Source organism: Chenopodium quinoa, unplaced genomic scaffold, assembly GCF_001683475.1.
Source record: "Chenopodium quinoa cultivar QQ74 unplaced genomic scaffold, ASM168347v1, whole genome shotgun sequence".
In the NCBI taxonomy this organism is placed as follows: Eukaryota; Viridiplantae; Streptophyta; class Magnoliopsida; order Caryophyllales; family Amaranthaceae; genus Chenopodium; species Chenopodium quinoa.
In genome coordinates, this window is record NW_018742204.1 from 17290688 (window position 1) to 17306774 (window position 16087).

General features: G+C 45.0%; 2 protein-coding genes across 2 annotated transcripts in view; both read right to left on the reverse strand.

The window, feature by feature from the left end:
- Window positions 1-1385: 1385 nt before the first annotated feature.
- LOC110720588 (long-chain-alcohol O-fatty-acyltransferase-like) lies at window positions 1386-2826 on the reverse strand. The gene has a single exon (XM_021899632.1). It carries the CDS (start codon window positions 2643-2645, stop codon window positions 1587-1589), a length of 1059 nt encoding a protein of 352 aa, XP_021755324.1. The 5' UTR covers window positions 2646-2826; the 3' UTR covers window positions 1386-1586.
- Window positions 2827-15560: 12734 nt separating this feature from the next.
- Window positions 15561-16087, reverse strand: part of LOC110720598 (importin-9-like) — a 29996-nt gene continuing 29469 nt past the window's right edge. Inside the window, exon 35 of the mRNA XM_021899639.1 lies at window positions 15561-15992. The gene's annotated coding sequence lies outside the window, so the exon portion shown is untranslated. The remainder of the gene's footprint in view (window positions 15993-16087) is intronic.

A 16087-nucleotide genomic window follows, 5' to 3' on the forward strand; every position in this document is an offset into this window, starting at 1 on the left:
GGGTACAAGGGACTTTAAAGCCTATTTTATCTTAAGAAATTAACTAACCAAGTTTAGTTGATGATGGGTCATTTACTCCAGTTACATACAAATTTAAAGAACTGTACTGTATTTTTGTGTAGTGTATTATTAGGTCATCACTGAAAGTTCAGGGAAGGAGATTATCTTGTATGTTGTATTGTGTACAGTCACAATACAGATTTTCCCCTCGTTGTAGCGAAGCTGATTGTGAGCTAAACAATGATTAATTTCATAGATTTAACCAGGTTCTGGTTTGATCTATCATCACTGCACAAATTATTTTCTGTTTTATTGAATATAGGGGATTAGGGGGGCATTTGAGACTCTTTCGACGAGACGACAAGTCATTAACTCATTACTATGTGACAATGTTGAATTTAGTACCACTTTATTTAACTTCTGGTTGCTCACTTTGTGAGTCTTACCACTGCAAATTTGTGAGAGGGAATACTTGAATAAGACCGATAAGATTTATGTTATTCAAACTCTTCATTTGGCCAGCCTCCTTATTTCCAGTAACAGGACGATCATCCCAGTCATAGTTAGCAGACTCTTGTACTGCCTTTTCAGCAATAGCTTTGCGCTTACTGCAAGCTTCAGCAACAATACTCTCTCCTTCGTCGTACTTACCCTCATAGACAACAGACAACTTAAATGCTACAATTACATTAACAATACCAGGCCAGTCAATGATATGAGTGTATATATATAACATCAGTAGATTCAGATTATGAATCACAAATGAAACAGCAGTTATTAATAAGGTTATGTGACCTCAGTGGCCTCTGTCCACCTCTACTTGAGAGTAACAAAATAGAAATATGCTGAATCTTTGTAGATAACCTTTCTTAATTGATGTTCCTTCTAGCAAAGTCTCAGTTTAAGAGTCTAGTTCTACCATGATTATTCACTGGAAAAAAACATAATCGTAGTCGTAGTGGAGTGACTGTCTTGCTATATTTATCTTGTTGAGCAGTTTCCAGACATTAACTTTTCATAATTTTAAATATGTACGTGGTAGATGTTCAAGATGTACATCTAAAAATGGTGTAAAAGCAAACAGGAATAGCTATATGATATCTAATAATAGAATGATAACTGCACAATATATTGATATAGCCAGGGGCTGATCTTGGTTAGGGCAGGTAAGAGACCGGCCCCCTTAAGCATATTTTAGTTGTTTTGGCCCAAGATCCGCCACTGCGTATATCCGATTCGGCCCAATTGTATGTCCTGTAACAAACCAACAGGAACTCACTGCCACTACTATGTGATTTCGAAATTAGCTTGAACAACATTTCCCAAAGATAAATTAAGCAAACTATTGAGAAATTTGCTTATATGCCTACAAATTAACCTGCAAGAAAAGAAAATCAAACCAGCAATAAGTTTGTTTCACAATAGTTAAGTAACAATAACTAAACACAACAATAAATAGAATAGGGAGGGGATAAACCGGATAATAAGAAGATAAAGTAAAGTGATCTTAATTAAATTGATCAAGAAAAATTACATCCAAAATTGTTTTTCAAAAAAAATTACACCCAAATTTGAAGCTAAAATGCTTAAACAACCAAAAATTTATCCACATAAGTAAAGAAATTTAACACTTTCTCCTTAACAAAACTAGCCATTACAGGATACTCGTTAATTACTTTGACATCATAACCACTCCTTAAGATTTGAGGCAGGAATAGCCACCATGCGGTGACCGCGATGAACCCGAGAGTGAGCGGACCTGATATCAACCGGTGCAACCGAAACCTCTGCACAACCACCTCCTTAACCACAACCTCTAGCGCAGTACACACCCCATGTAAAACAAAGAACCACGTAACCTCCCACGTCGGCATCACACGTGTGAAATAGAAGTAAATCAACTCATGCATTAAACCAGACACAGTAAAAGTCGCCATCATCCCAATCGCTACAGCCCACTTTTTCCCAACCAATGGCAATGCAACACGTCGAATCGGATCGTAAGCCGATAACCGTAGGATATCCGACACCATAAGATTCCATCTACGGCCCCAAAAATCCTGAAGCGAGGTAGCCAAATAAGGCTCGTCAAATTGCGGGTCCAAGCCCAGGCCCGAAACGGCCCGAACCAAAGCCGCGGTAATTCCTAAAGTTACCTCAACACCAAGGTAAAGATGACAGCAGTAATTAACCAATAAAAGAGATTTTGGTAAGTCATTACGAAAGTCGTATATTTTTATCACAACAGCAAATGCAAGCAGTTTGACCCCAAATAAAACAAGAGATTTATTTGGGTTACTTCGATTATGGGTGAATTTGGAGTTGACTTTGATGGGAAAAAGAGCAACGGAAATGAAAAGAGGTAAAGAGGTGTTTGGAAGAGAAGAAAGAGGGCCTAAATGAAAGGAATAAAGGATGAGTTTAAAGTTGGATAACCAAACAAGGTAGAAGAAAGTGGGGCCTCCAAGATGGAAGGAGGAGAGAGAAAATGGGAGAATAGTGAAGAGATAGATGATTGGAAGGATGAAGAATAATCTGAAAATGGGTTTTTTGATATGGAAGATTCTAGATATTGAGTAGGCGTAGCTAGCTGATGCTATTGCTACTATCCATATCTTGATGAAATTCCAGATTTCTGTTTCCATTTGCAACGCTTTGACTAAAAATGTGGGAGTTTTTTGGTTTGACGAGTTTCGGATGCTTGTTTAAGTAATGAGGATAGGAGATGTTGAGGAACGAATTTAGGCTCCCTTGTTACTTTTAGGATAAAAAAAAATCTAAAATGGAAATTCCAAGATAAGTAAAACAGCACCATTTTCCAGCAGCAACGAATAGAAAATATTTAGCCAATAGAAGCATAGTGGGATGAGCTGTATTTATTAAATTCAAACTTGAATTTAAACACATTTACCAATAAATTTCCATTTGGTATTTGTTTCGGGGTTTTCTGATGTCCTGCGGGAGAGTTACAATTCCGAGACTGGAACCGGACGCCTGTACCTGCAAAACAAACGGATGCTCCGGATGATTGGAGATCCGCCTCCGACGGTCAAGTTAGTACTTGATTAAGGAGTAATTAATGCGGAAATTAAAGTGATTGAGTCTCTCTAAGTGAGAGTGTTTAATGTGTGTAATCTGCTTTTAAGCGTCATCTCCCTTAATGAGGATTAAGGGAGGTATTTATAACCTCGGGAAACGTGTCAATCTAGGTTTAGGTTAACCTTGGGCTGATTGGGCTTCCCTCGGAAGTTGGGCCTAGGTGACCGGTTATCCCAGGTGTCATGGGAAGGACACGTGTCGTGTCGTAATTGGTCCATAGTGGACGGATCATTGCTTGACACGTGGCAGGCTCCTATTGGCCCATGTGACGGACACATGGCGGAACCTGATTGGTCCACTTGTCAGATGGTGATTGGTGGGGAAAAATCCCCTAATCATTTGCCCCTCACAGGTGGCACGTGACTGGTCACGTGTTACCTGTGACAGGTATCGCCCTGTAACAGGCGACGGCCTGCTACAGGTGTCACTCGGCGAGAGGCCAAGAGATTCTCCCGCCAAAATTTTGAATTCTGGAAGTGACCCTTCGCCTTCTCACTTCGCCTATATAAAGGAGTGTTGACTTCGGTCATTTTCACACTTGAAAACTTTGTGAGAGAACATTCGGACCCCTGAACTTGCTCTGACATTTTGGACCCTTTCTGCCTACCGCCTGCTCTGACAAGCCGACTGCAAAGGATATTCAGAACTTCATCAATCGTCACTCGTTCAGGTAACCGTCGGTTCTCTTACTCTTAATTTTCTCTTTACTTTATTCTTTTTTGAAATGGCACCACGGAAACACACGACACGACCTAGGTTAGTGATCAGCCGGTCACCGGGGACGGCTGAATCTAGGACTAGGAGTGCCGCCTGCCCTTTTCTGGACCCATCTTTGCCCTTTATACAAAGTCCGACTGTATCTGTGTCTATGCAGAGCATGATGGCCAGAACAAAAAAGACCGCCAGGATCTCAAACTCAGACGGCTCCTCCCACAGGGTGCCGATTAGTGAAACATCTGACCAGGCGCCAGATGTGGAAGTGAAACAAAGCGGCTTGAAAGCCCGCAGTTCTGAGGGAGGAGTCAAAGTGACCCCTTCCCATTTTACAGTTGACAATTCTACATTCTCTCCTGCTCCTTTTAAAGGAGAGGAGGCGGGCCCCTCCGGGAGAGGGGAGGAGTCGTCCTCTTCGGACTCGTCAGAGGACGATTCCGAGTCTAGCTCTTCTGGCCATGCTTCCCTGGACACAGAAGAGAAAAACAGTCGCCTACAAGAGGCGAGGCTTTCTCACGCAGTTGAGAAGGGGGACGATTTGGCGGAGCCATCCGCCTCTCACCGAGAGCAAAATACCCCCTACTACTGCACGGTACCTCGGGGCCGGATCACGGCCATGCAAGAGAAAGTGGAGAGCTTTATCGCAAACCACACAATGGGCCCCGGATTTTTAGTGTTCGTGCCGGATCCAGAAGACACAGTCGTATGGCCGGCTGGTACCAGTTATGATGGCGCCTGCTTTGGCTGCTACGAGGCGGCCATCAAGGCTGGGCTGCGCTTCCCACTACATCCAGCTGTTCAGCGGATCTTGGATGGGTATGAGTTGGGGTTATGGCAGTTAGCCCCGAACTCCTGGGTCAACGTACTCGGCTATGTGGCCGGGTGCGAACTGCACGGGGTGGAGCCGAGCTTCGAGGCTTTCGCCCACATGAACTACCTCAGCCGGACCCCTAAGGCAGGCGGTACCGGCTGGTATCAATTGACGAGCCACAGGGGCTACCTCATGACGAGAGGTAAAGCAAACAAATGGAAGGACTGGCGGAGCACCTTCCTCATCATTGAGAGTTCAGACACAGAGCTGAACAAGCGCTTCAACAGGTGGAACAGGAATCCGCCCCTTCTTGCAGGCGGCCGCAGCATGCCGCCTGTTCCCCCCAAGGCTAAGAAAGAGATCCTAGATAAAGGACTCTTCAAAGTAGAGTCGAAGGTGAACTCTACTTCAGGGGTACGAGAGCAAGTACCCCTGCACTGCGTCCCGAGCTTCAAATGGCTCTACGACGAGTACTTTTTGGCCGCCTGTGGCCTCAGCAGTCGGTGCTCAAGAGGTAGCCGGCCTGTCGAATACTCTGTTGTTCCATGCATTTCTTGTTATGACTTTTATTAACTTTGCTATTTGTTTTTGCAGCGGACGCCATGAGCAAAATTACCGCCTCCAAGACTGCGGCGGCCATGTTGCGGGCCTCCATCATGCAACAGTCTTCAACCGACTCCCCAACAAGGGGGCACCCTTGGTGGGCTTCGAACCTTTCACCCTCTTTTTGGAGTTGTGTTTATGCTATACTGACTCTTTTCTTCTTTTTTAGACGGGCGCTCCAAGAGCTTCTTCTTCCCAACAGCCGGACCCCAAGGCCCGGAGGACGACTGTTGCGAGCTCTCCTGGTTCTGCCAGGAAACATGCGGCGGCTGAGAAACAGCCGGCCACTTCTTCTAAAACTCCAGCTGGGCCACCTAGAAGTATGAATTTGTTTTGTAAATTTTAGACTTTCTCCCTCCTTTACTAGGTCTAATCCGTTTGTTTATGCTTGATGCAGCCGGCCCTCAGGAGCCTGACTTGGTCGAGGTGGCCAAGTCTATGATCAAGGCCGTTTCTCCAGCTGAAAGGGAGGCGGTCAGGGGTGTCGGCACCCTTGACCTAGACGGGATTGCAGGGGTCCTGGCTGAGGTATACTTAGCATATTTTTGAGTATTTGAATTCCAGGACGCTTGTTTTCTTTTTGTTTGGAAACTGACGCATGTTCCCCTTTTTACTTAGGCCTTGCTCCGAGTGAACGGCCTTCGCAAGCCGCTTGACCGGAAGAACAAAGAGGTAAAGGCTGCAAAAGCTATGGCCGCCTCTGACTGTGATAAGGCAATGTTTCAAATTGCCCAAAATGAAGTTCTGACCATTGATATTCTTTATTATCAGGCGCAGGCTACCGCCGCTATCCGGGCTCAGTTAGAGGCGGCCCAGAAGAGGAATAGCGAGCTGGAGGCGACCATCAACAACCTCAAGGCCGAGCTGAGACCTCTTCGCCAAAAGATGTCCTCATACGAAACCTTGGAGAAATCCTTGGCGAGCGTAAAGGTATGCCTGGTGACCCAGGAGAAGAGTCTTACTCAGGAGCTCTCGGAAAAGGCCGAGCAAGAAAAGAAAGAGCTGGTCCGGGAGATGATGGAAGACTCTGCTCAAATCCAGCGCATGACTTGGGGCTGCCTCTTCCCCAATGCCGACTTTGCCTCATGGGAAAAAACGTACCGCCAGTGTTCTGATAGATATAATCAGGAGATCCTGGCGGCTGCTGAGGAAGAGGCGTTTGCGGCTGCTGAGGAAGAGGCGTTGGAGGAGGAGGAGCAACCGGTAGTGGCGCTTGTGCCGCTTGGGGGTAATGCATCAAAGAAGGATTTAGCTGAAGCCGAGTCCAGCAAGAAGAGTGCTGACCAGGCGGCAGCTGCTAATATTGAAGATCTGCCCCCTTCTTAAGCTTTATGTCTTCTTTCCACGGCCTGCGTGCCGTTTGTTTGTATTTACCCGGCCAGGGGGCCAGGGCTCTGAATATTTTGTCGGTCTTTAAAGACCGGCTTCTTTTTAATGAATTTTTTGTTTTGCTTCAAATTTGTTTAAGTATTGAATATTCTGATATCCAATTGTACACTATACCGACTGTTTTACATGGCCGATAGTTGCAGACAGGTACGGATAGTTAGTCACGCCGCCTATGCCCCTGGACGACTGGTTGTCTGTTTCCAGGCTAGACGATCAGTCGGCCATTTATCCAATCGGTATTCGAACCATTTTAAAGACTGGATCCCCTTTAGGCAGGCGGTTCCGTCATACAAAATTAACCAAGTAGGAAAGTGGTTTCCTACTTGTCATGTTTTTAGGCTAGAGACTTTAGGCCGTCTAGGCCGACTGTTCCCCGCCATATTTAATCTAGTGTGAGCCGGTGCTGTATGAACACCTTTTTAATTTCATACTAAATTTTTAAGGAGTGACCAAGTAAACATGATTGTTACCTAGTCGCCAAGTAACTGAGTAGTAGAGGTATCAAGCGGTGGGTACCGGTTGTTCCCCTTTATTTGCCAATGTTTGTTGGCTTTTAACTCATAGGTTGTTAACCTAGCAGGAGTAGTGGTTGAGAGCCCCTGTTTGCTAAAAACAGGCGGACGACTCATACCTTTTAGGCTCCATACTAAGTTTGAGAGAGTGACTATGAGTTAACTTTGGAGTTACTCAGTCGCCGTCACTCCTGCTTGAGTAGTAAAGGTACCAGGCGGCGGAGGCCGGCTGAACCTTTTGATTCGCCAATGTTTGTTGGCTATTAACTCAAGAGGTACCCCCTGCATTTATCCCAAGTAATACAGGCGGTCATCTAACTCAGATGTCAACTGCTACCACTGGTTTGGTTAGTGATAGAGTTATCCTTGTCTCAAAAACTGCTACGTGGTTGCCCTTGGGGACAGTCGTATAGGTGCCGTGTAATTAGTTTATAGAGCAATGTTCCACCCAAAAGGGAGCTGCTCTCTGCGACGAATTTCATCCGGAGGGATGCCGCCGGACGCCTGCTATGATGTTGGGACACGTCGTATTAGTTTTGAAGATTTGATCAGTTGGCTTGGCGCCTGGTCTGATCATTCGGCCTGTGGCCTTGGTTAGTTCTTGGTGAACGTAGGTGCTAAGTAAAAGGAGGGTAGCCGCCTGTTTAGGCACAGGGTCGGCCAGACCCTGATCATTTTTAGTTAAGTATAAGGGGGGTGGCTGTGTGTTTGGAACCAGTCGGCCCTCTTTTATGGAGAGTAGCCGACTGTAAAGGTACAGGCGGCATGCCCCTCTGAAGATAGAGTAAAATACTCAATGGAGAGTAGCCGACTGTAAAGGTACAAACGGCATGCCCCTCTGAAGATAGAGTAAAATACTCAATGGAGAGTAGCCGACTGTAAAGGTACAGGCGGCATGCTTCTCTTAAGTAAGAATAAAAATTTAACATGGAGAGTAGCCGACTGTTTGTTAGTAGGCGTGCCCCTCTTAGTACAAAATTGAATATTAAGTATGCAAACTTTTATTAAGTAGCCCTTGACTATTTACATCATTCAAAAGAAATATTTCTTAAGATTATCTACATTCCAAGTTCGAGGCAACGGTTGTTCGTCTGGTGTTCCCAGACGGTAGGTACCGTCCCTGACCTCTTCACAGATTTGGTAGGGTCCTTCCCAGTTGGGAGTTAGTTTGCCAGACTCATTAGCCCTACCAACTGCTTCCATTTTTCTAAGTACAAAGTCCCCCACTTTGAGTGGACGCCTGTGTACTTTTTTGTTGTATGATCTAGTCATTCTCAGGCGGTAAATTTCATGGCGCAAGACAGCATTGCCCCTCCTTTCAGGAAGTGAGTCTAATGCCAGGCGCATAGCTTCCCAGTTTGCCTCTTCGTCATATAGCATTACTCGAAGAGTCGGCTCGTAGTGTTCTATTGGAAGAACAGCTTCCGCACCATAAGTTAGGAGGAATGGAGTTTCTCCAGTCGCCCCTTTTTCAGTCGTCCTAATGGCCCAGAGAACATGTGGTAATTCATCCGCCCATAGGCCGCCTGCTCGTTCAATCTTTTTCTTGAGACCGTCTGAGATGATTTTATTAAAGGCTTCTACCTGGCCGTTTGCTTGTGGACGGCCGACAGATGCAAAGTAGTGTGAAATTCCTTGGTCACCCAACCAGCTTTTGAGAACAGACGTCTCAAATTAGGGACCATTATCAAAAACCATAGACATGGGAACCCCGAACCGAGTGATGACATTTTTCCAAATGAATGAAATTACATCCTTCGTCTTGATTCCCTTTACAGCCTCCGCCTCTACCCATTTAGTGAAGTAGTCGACGGCAACAAGTATGTACCTCCTTCCGCCTGTAGCAGGCGTATATGGACCCAGAATATCCATGCCCCACTTAGCAAACGGTAGTGGGCTATGAATGGTAGTGAGGTCAGTAGCCGGAAGGTGAATTAGTTTGCCAAACCTTTGGCACTTGTCACATTTTTTCACCATCACCATCGCATCTGCTTCTAAAGTAGGCCAAAAGTAGCCCGGCCGCCTTGCCCGTTGAGCAAGCGTCCTACCGCCTATATGGGAAGCACAGTAACCAGAGTGAAGATCGTCTAGTATCTCTCGTCCCTTTTCTGGAGTAACACACTTTAAGAAGGGTTGAAGGTACCCCCTTTTGTGAAGTTCTCCCTTTATTATTTCAAAACCGGTTGCTCGTTTTTTCAGTGCTGCCTCCTGTTGATGATCATCCGGCAGGGTACCGTTTGTCAGATATGCCCTGATTGGATCCATCCAGGTTGAGCTTCTGTCTAGGATTCCAATAGGGTCTTCCTCGATGCTTCTCTTCTCCATTACTTCCCAAAAAACAGTTCGAGGAGTATCACAGGAGGCGGATGATGCTAATTTTGACAGTGCATCCGCCTGGTTGTTTTCTGATCTCGGCACTTGGGTCAGATGGAAATCCTCAAGGGAGCCGACTGCTTGTCGGACCGCCTGTAAATAATTGATCATGGCCGGATGGGTTTCTTCGTATTCGCTATTGTACTGACTCACTATCAATTGTGAATCGGAACAGGCGTCTATTTTTCTTGCCACTGCCGCCTTGCACATGCGGATTCCGGCTAGTAAAGCTTCATATTCTGCCTCATTGTTTGAGGCCTGAAAACTGAAGCGTAGAGCATACTCATACCTGTCGCCCTCTGGCGACTGACATATGACGCCTGCTCCACAACCATTTGAAGTAGAGCTTCCGTCCACATATACCTTCCAGACTTGGTCTGTAACTTGAGAGTCCGGAGGACGAGTCATCTCAACAATAAAGTCAGCAAAGGCTTGCCCCTTCACTGCTTTTCTAGGCTCGAAAGTAACTTCGAGGCTCTGTATTTCTATGGCCCATATGATCATTCGGCCTGACGACTCCATGATGGTCAGTGGCCGCTTGATAGGTTGGTCTGTATACACGACGACTGCATGTGCCAAAAAGTAGGGCTCCAATTTTTTAACAGCCATGAAGAGTGCAAGACCAAATTTCTCCACTAAGGGATACCTCAACTCGGCATTTTTCAGTACATGACTGACAAAGTAGACCGGGAGCTGACAACCGTCTCTTTCAGCAAGGAGAACAGCGCTTAACGCATGATCAGAGACGGCTAGGTACATGTAGAGTACTTCTTTGGGCAAAGGGCTGACCAGCCTCGGCAAGGAATGCAAGTGAACTTTCAATTTCTGGAAGGCCGCCTCAGCATCTGGCCCCCATTCAAACCTTGCCTTTTTCTTAATTGCCTGAAAAAAGTATAGGCATTTGTCGCCTGATCGGCTTAGAAATCTTCCCAAGGCCGCCAGACAACCTGTTAACTTCTGAACCTCTCGGATGGTACGAGGCGACTGCATGTCAATGACCGTCTGCACCTTCTGAGGGTTCGCCTCTATTCCTCTCTGATTGATAAGGAATCCGAGAAATTTCCGAGACTCAACTCCAAAGACACATTTCTTGGGATTGAGCATGACATGGTGCCGCCTGAGTGTGGCGAAAGTTTCTCGGAGGTCCGACAGATGATCTTTCTGAAGTTTAGATTTGACAATCATATCATCAATATATGCCTCGACATTTCTCCCAATTTGATCAAAGAACACAGTGTTTATCATTCGCTGGAAAGTGGCCGGGGCATTCTTAAGACCAAACGGCATGACCGTGTAACAGTATAACCCCTGATCAGTGACGAAGGCCGTCTTCTCCAGATCTTTCTTCCATAAAGGAATTTGATGGAAACCAGAGTAGGCGTCCATAAAGCTCATCAAAGCATGGCCGGCTGTTGAGTCGACCAGGTTATCAATTTTAGGCAGAGGGTAACTGTCTTTGGGGCACGCCTTGTTTAAGTCTGTGTAGTCTACACACATTCGCCAGGTGCCATTCGGCTTTTTAACAAGCACCACATTTGCAACCCAGTCTGGGAAGTAACATTGCCGAATGAACCCTGCATCAAGTAATTTTTTAACTTCGGCGGCTGCCGCCTGACTTCTTTCTTCGCCATGGTTCCGCTTCTTCTGCCGTACCGGCTTCTTTTTTGGATCCACGGCCAGTTTATGTACCGCCAGATCAGGACTAATGCCTGGCATTTCATGGACTTCGAATGCAAAGATGTCCTTGTATTCTTTCAATAGTTTGTGAAAGTCGTCACCCAGGACTCTCAGAGCAGTCGTCCCAACTTTGACTGTTCGCTCAGGACGTGAATCGTCTAAGATCAAGTTCGTATGCTCACCAGCCGGCTGAGGGCGGAATTCATCCGACCGCTCCTCTGCCAATGATTGCTATTTTCTGTCTTTTCGTGCGGCCCCTGTCTGGGATGCCTTTCTCTTCTTGCCGCCTGCTTCTTGAACAGGCGCACTCTCCTTGACATTGTCAAGGTCTATTTTTCCACCACTCGACCCAGTGGCCATAACAGTGGGCTTGACATCCGAGAGATAGCACTCTCGGGCCATCCTCTGATCTCCCCTTAGGGACCCGACTGTTCCATTATCCCTCTCAAACTTGAGAAACATAAGAGATGGGATTATAACAACCTTGGAATTATTCAGGGTTGGTCGTCCCAGAATCATGTTGTAGGCCGAGAGTTCTTCTACTACCAGGAACCGGACTACCATGTGTCGTCCTTCCCCTTTTTCGCCCAGGCGGATGGGTAAATCCACTCGTCCCACTGGGTGACGACTCCTCCTCCAAACCCTACTAAAGGGTGGGATGCCGGATGTATGCAATCAGTCTGATATTTTAGTTTCGACAGACATTTTCTACTGATGAGATCTGAGGAGCTTCCGGTATCTATGAGGATTCGGCCAACTCTCTGGTTGGCCACTTTACATTCAATAACGATAGGGTCGTCATGCGGCCCTCTTACCCCTCCTAGATCTTCTTCAGTGATGACAATCTCAGGAAATGAATATTTGGAGGGCCGTTCTTGGTGAACGGAATTTACATCTAACCGTCTGATATTGTCTTTGTTGCCCCTAATAGTGGGGCCGCCTCCTGAGAAGCCGTCTGCAATGGTGTAGACGACTGCATCATCTGTATCGGAGCTGTCGGCCTGTTGATTCTTTTTGGTCGACTTCTTTTTTGAGGAAGTGTTCCCCGTAGATTTCTTGACATAAGTGTCAAGATCACCTTGCTCAGCCAGGCGGTCCAGATACCGCATGAGACTGATGCATTCATTGGTGTGATGACCAACATCTTCATGATAAGCACAAAATTTTTCTTGGTTCCGGTTGTTTGCAGAACCCTTCATGGGGACCGGCTTCTCAATTGAGATCCGTCCCTTGATTTCCTTTAGGATAAACTGGCTATCCTTGTTAAACGCATACTTTGGGGAGTATGGTTTGAATTCTTTTTTCTTTTTCTGGGCCGGCTGTTTAGAGGAATCAGCCGCCCAGACCTCTTTTCTCTTCTCGTCTTTGTTTGACGACTGTTTCTGTCGTCCTTCTCTTTTGTCGGACCTTTTCCCGTCTGACTGATTTACCGTACTACAAAGATCAGTCGCCTGTATATAGGCTTCCGCTTCAATCAAGGCCTCTTGAAGAGTCGCCACCCTCTTTCGGACCAAATCAAATTTGAAGGTCGACCCGTCTTTGAGACCTCTGAAAAAGTTAGTATAGGCTACTTCATCCGGTAACCCTTGAATCTGTATTCTCATCCGGTAACCCTCCTTCTCGCCCTGCTGAATTGTTCCTAAATCAAGGGTCGTCTTCTTCGCAGGGATGTTCATGGCGAAGTTGGAGGTGAATAAGTAAGCAAGCGTCTTGAAGTTATTTACACAACCAGTTGGCAGGTTGCCGAACCATTGTTGTGCGATTCCTTTGAGAGTCGCTGGGAAACACTTGCACCAAGTGGGATCATCCAACCCTTGAAGGTACATCAGGTTGGTGAATGCCATCAGATGGTCTTCTGGGTTAGTAGTGCCGTCATAGGCGCCTACTAATACATTTTTAACTTTGGCCGGCTGAGCGGCTTCAGTAATTTCCTTGGAGAAGGCCGACGGCTGTTCACCAAGTCTAAGCAATCGTAGCTGCCAGTCCATAGGTTAGACATTTTTTGCTGCATGTCCACCAAACGGAGGTGGCTGTAAAAAATATTGTTGTTGCGGTACAAACGGTAAGTTTGGTACCGCCTGGTCGCTATGAAAGCCGGACTGACGGGAGGTGCCGCCTGACTGACTCTCACGATACGACTGAGTATGCCTCATTGAGGTATTTCGCAGACTGTCTTGGAAGTTTGAAGTAGAGGCCGACTCTGACAATCGGCTACTCTTCTTCTGCTCTAGCAGTAGCCGAGCGTCTGTGTATGTTTTCCTCGACCCGTCCGCCTGAATATGACGAACAGGTTTCCTATTTCCTGGAGTAGGAAAACGGTATTTTGTGAAATCAAGGGCAGGTGGCTCCCACTTCCTAGATTTAGGATGAGGGGTCGCCTCTCGCCCTTGAACTGGTTTCCTCTTCAGTGAAGTGGAGGGTTTCTTAGCCGACTGCTCCTTGTCCAGAGCAGGCGGCTTCTTGTTGATCAACTCTTGAATTTCTCCCTTGAAGTCCCTCATGAAGGTCATGAGTTCGTTCCTTGTGATGGGAGCAGACCCATCAGTCGGCTGCTGCCGAACAGGCGGTGCGCCTGCTGGCTCACTTCCAGTTTGAAGATGTTCCCGTTCCCTCCTTTCGGTATGACGGGTACGTCGGGCCCTTCAAATTCATTCTCAGTATCGTGGTCCGACTGAACTAGAGGGTCGTCCAGGGGACGTCTCACTTCAGGAGCCGGTACAAACGTGGATGCCATCTCAGAAGTACTCTCCCCACAGACGGCGCCAAATGTTTCGGGGTTTTCTGATGTCCTGCGGGAGAGTTACAATTCCGAGACTGGAACCGGACGCCTGTACCTGCAAAACAAACGGATGCTCCGGATGATTGGAGATCCGCCTCCGACGGTCAAGTTAGTACTTGATTAAGGAATAATTAATGCGGAAATTAAAGTGATTGGGTCTCTCTAAGTGAGAGTGTTTAATGTGTGTAATCTCCTTTTTAGCGTCATCTCCCTTAATGAGGATTAAGGGAGGTATTTATAACCTCGGGAAACGTGTCAATCTAGGTTTAGGTTAACCTTGGGCTGATTGGGCTTCCCTCAGAAGTTGGGCCTAGGTGACCGGTTATCCCAGGTGTCATGGGAAGGACACGTGTCGTGTCGTAATTGGTCCATAGTGGACGGATCATTGCTTGACACGTGGCAGGCTCCTATTGGCCCATGTGACGGACACATGGCGGAACCTGATTGGTCCACTTGTCAGATGGTGATTGGTGGGGAAAAATCCCCTAATCAGTATTGACATCAACAAACACATCACAATCATTGAATCATGGCCACAAATAATTGATAACCAATTTAAGACCATTTTCAATAATCAAACTCAAATTTAAGAATTGAAATACAAAATAAGTTACCTTCAATGGAGATACCATACTCACTTTTTAATTTAACAACTCATATGAAGTCTAATTTTTCAATGGTAAAACACTTTAAAATATACAAATGTCAGTTTTAATATGGTCCACCAAATCCATTTATTTTTTAATATCAAATATTGCAAGATTAAAAAAAAAAGTAAAACTTAATTAAATTATAAATATATTAGAATATTGACTGAATGCCCCACACTTTTTTGTCAAATGAAACTTAAAGTTGAATATCTAAACTTAGCAAGTTTCTTTAAAAGTTGCTAAATTTAAATACCAACTTATTGGTATACATTGCAAAAAATACTATCTTTCTCTTAAAAATACTCACATGAGTTTCACCAATGAAAAATGTCTAACACTAAAGTACTCTACTAGTCTACATCCTTCGTCCTATATTACGGAGAGTACTCTATATATAAATGTGTACTTCGTAATAGACTTCTGATTTGTTACGGGAAATTAAGGATAGTATGTAGAGGATGTTGGTGTGGAATTCAGCTTGTGACTTTGAGTCCCACCAACTACATTTACTCGAGAGTAATGAGATTCCTTTACCTCTCCCCTCTACTATTCCAATTAGTTCAAACTAAATAGTAAAATAAATTCATTTTAAAGGTTTATTATACAACATTCTTTATACTTCTTAACTTCTATATTAGTACAGGTGAATCTTACCTAAAATGGAATGCAAACAAATGTAAAAACTGTTAAATAATAAAATTATGAAGTTACTTAGGAGGAATTGGGTGGTCTATAATGGTGGAGCTCATGAAATGGGATACTTATATACAAGGCAGGAGGTATGACAATTTGGATGCTAAGTTATTATGGAGTATACCAATAAATAAGTACCAAGGGATGTCTAATTAGTACTCCTTCCATTCCTTTTTATTTTCAAGCTTTATTTATTTTTCTCTTGCAAAAAGATTCAAACATAAGATGACAGAAATGAACAAAGTTAAGCACATATGACAACCAAAAACAAAATTTGTTAATAAAAAAAAAAAAAAACTCCAACGACTCCATCTCTTTTGATGATTTGAATCAAGTCATAAACCCCAGAGCAGATCTATGCCATGCCCAATATATTTATACGTTACAACTCTTACAAGCTCTTCAGCTCTGGTACAATTGAGAATTTACATAAATTCCATATTTTTTCGCAGTAGTACGGATACAAAATCTCACATATCAAAGTCACATGGTTCCGGTAATCCACACTGTCTGCTAGACCTCTTTAGGTACAATAGCCTCACGCCCGTCTATCCCCTCCCCCAAACAGCCACCCAAAAAATATAAGGGGGGAAAATAATGAATAACAAAACAATTACAATGCAAATCAAGTTACAATTCTATTACAGCCACATCTTGATATATTACATGATAAACAATAGGAACGCCTTAACCTGAAGATACAATGACCACAAAAATCACATCACTTAAGAGTTATACGAGAGTATTCAGGGGAATACAGAATATCTGAGCATGGTAAAAAAGACAT

Excerpts from the sequence above, each read along its gene's own strand:
- LOC110720588 (XM_021899632.1), bottom strand. The coding sequence starts at position 2,645 with ATGGAAACAGAAATCTGGAATTTCATCAAGATATGGATAGTAGCAATA.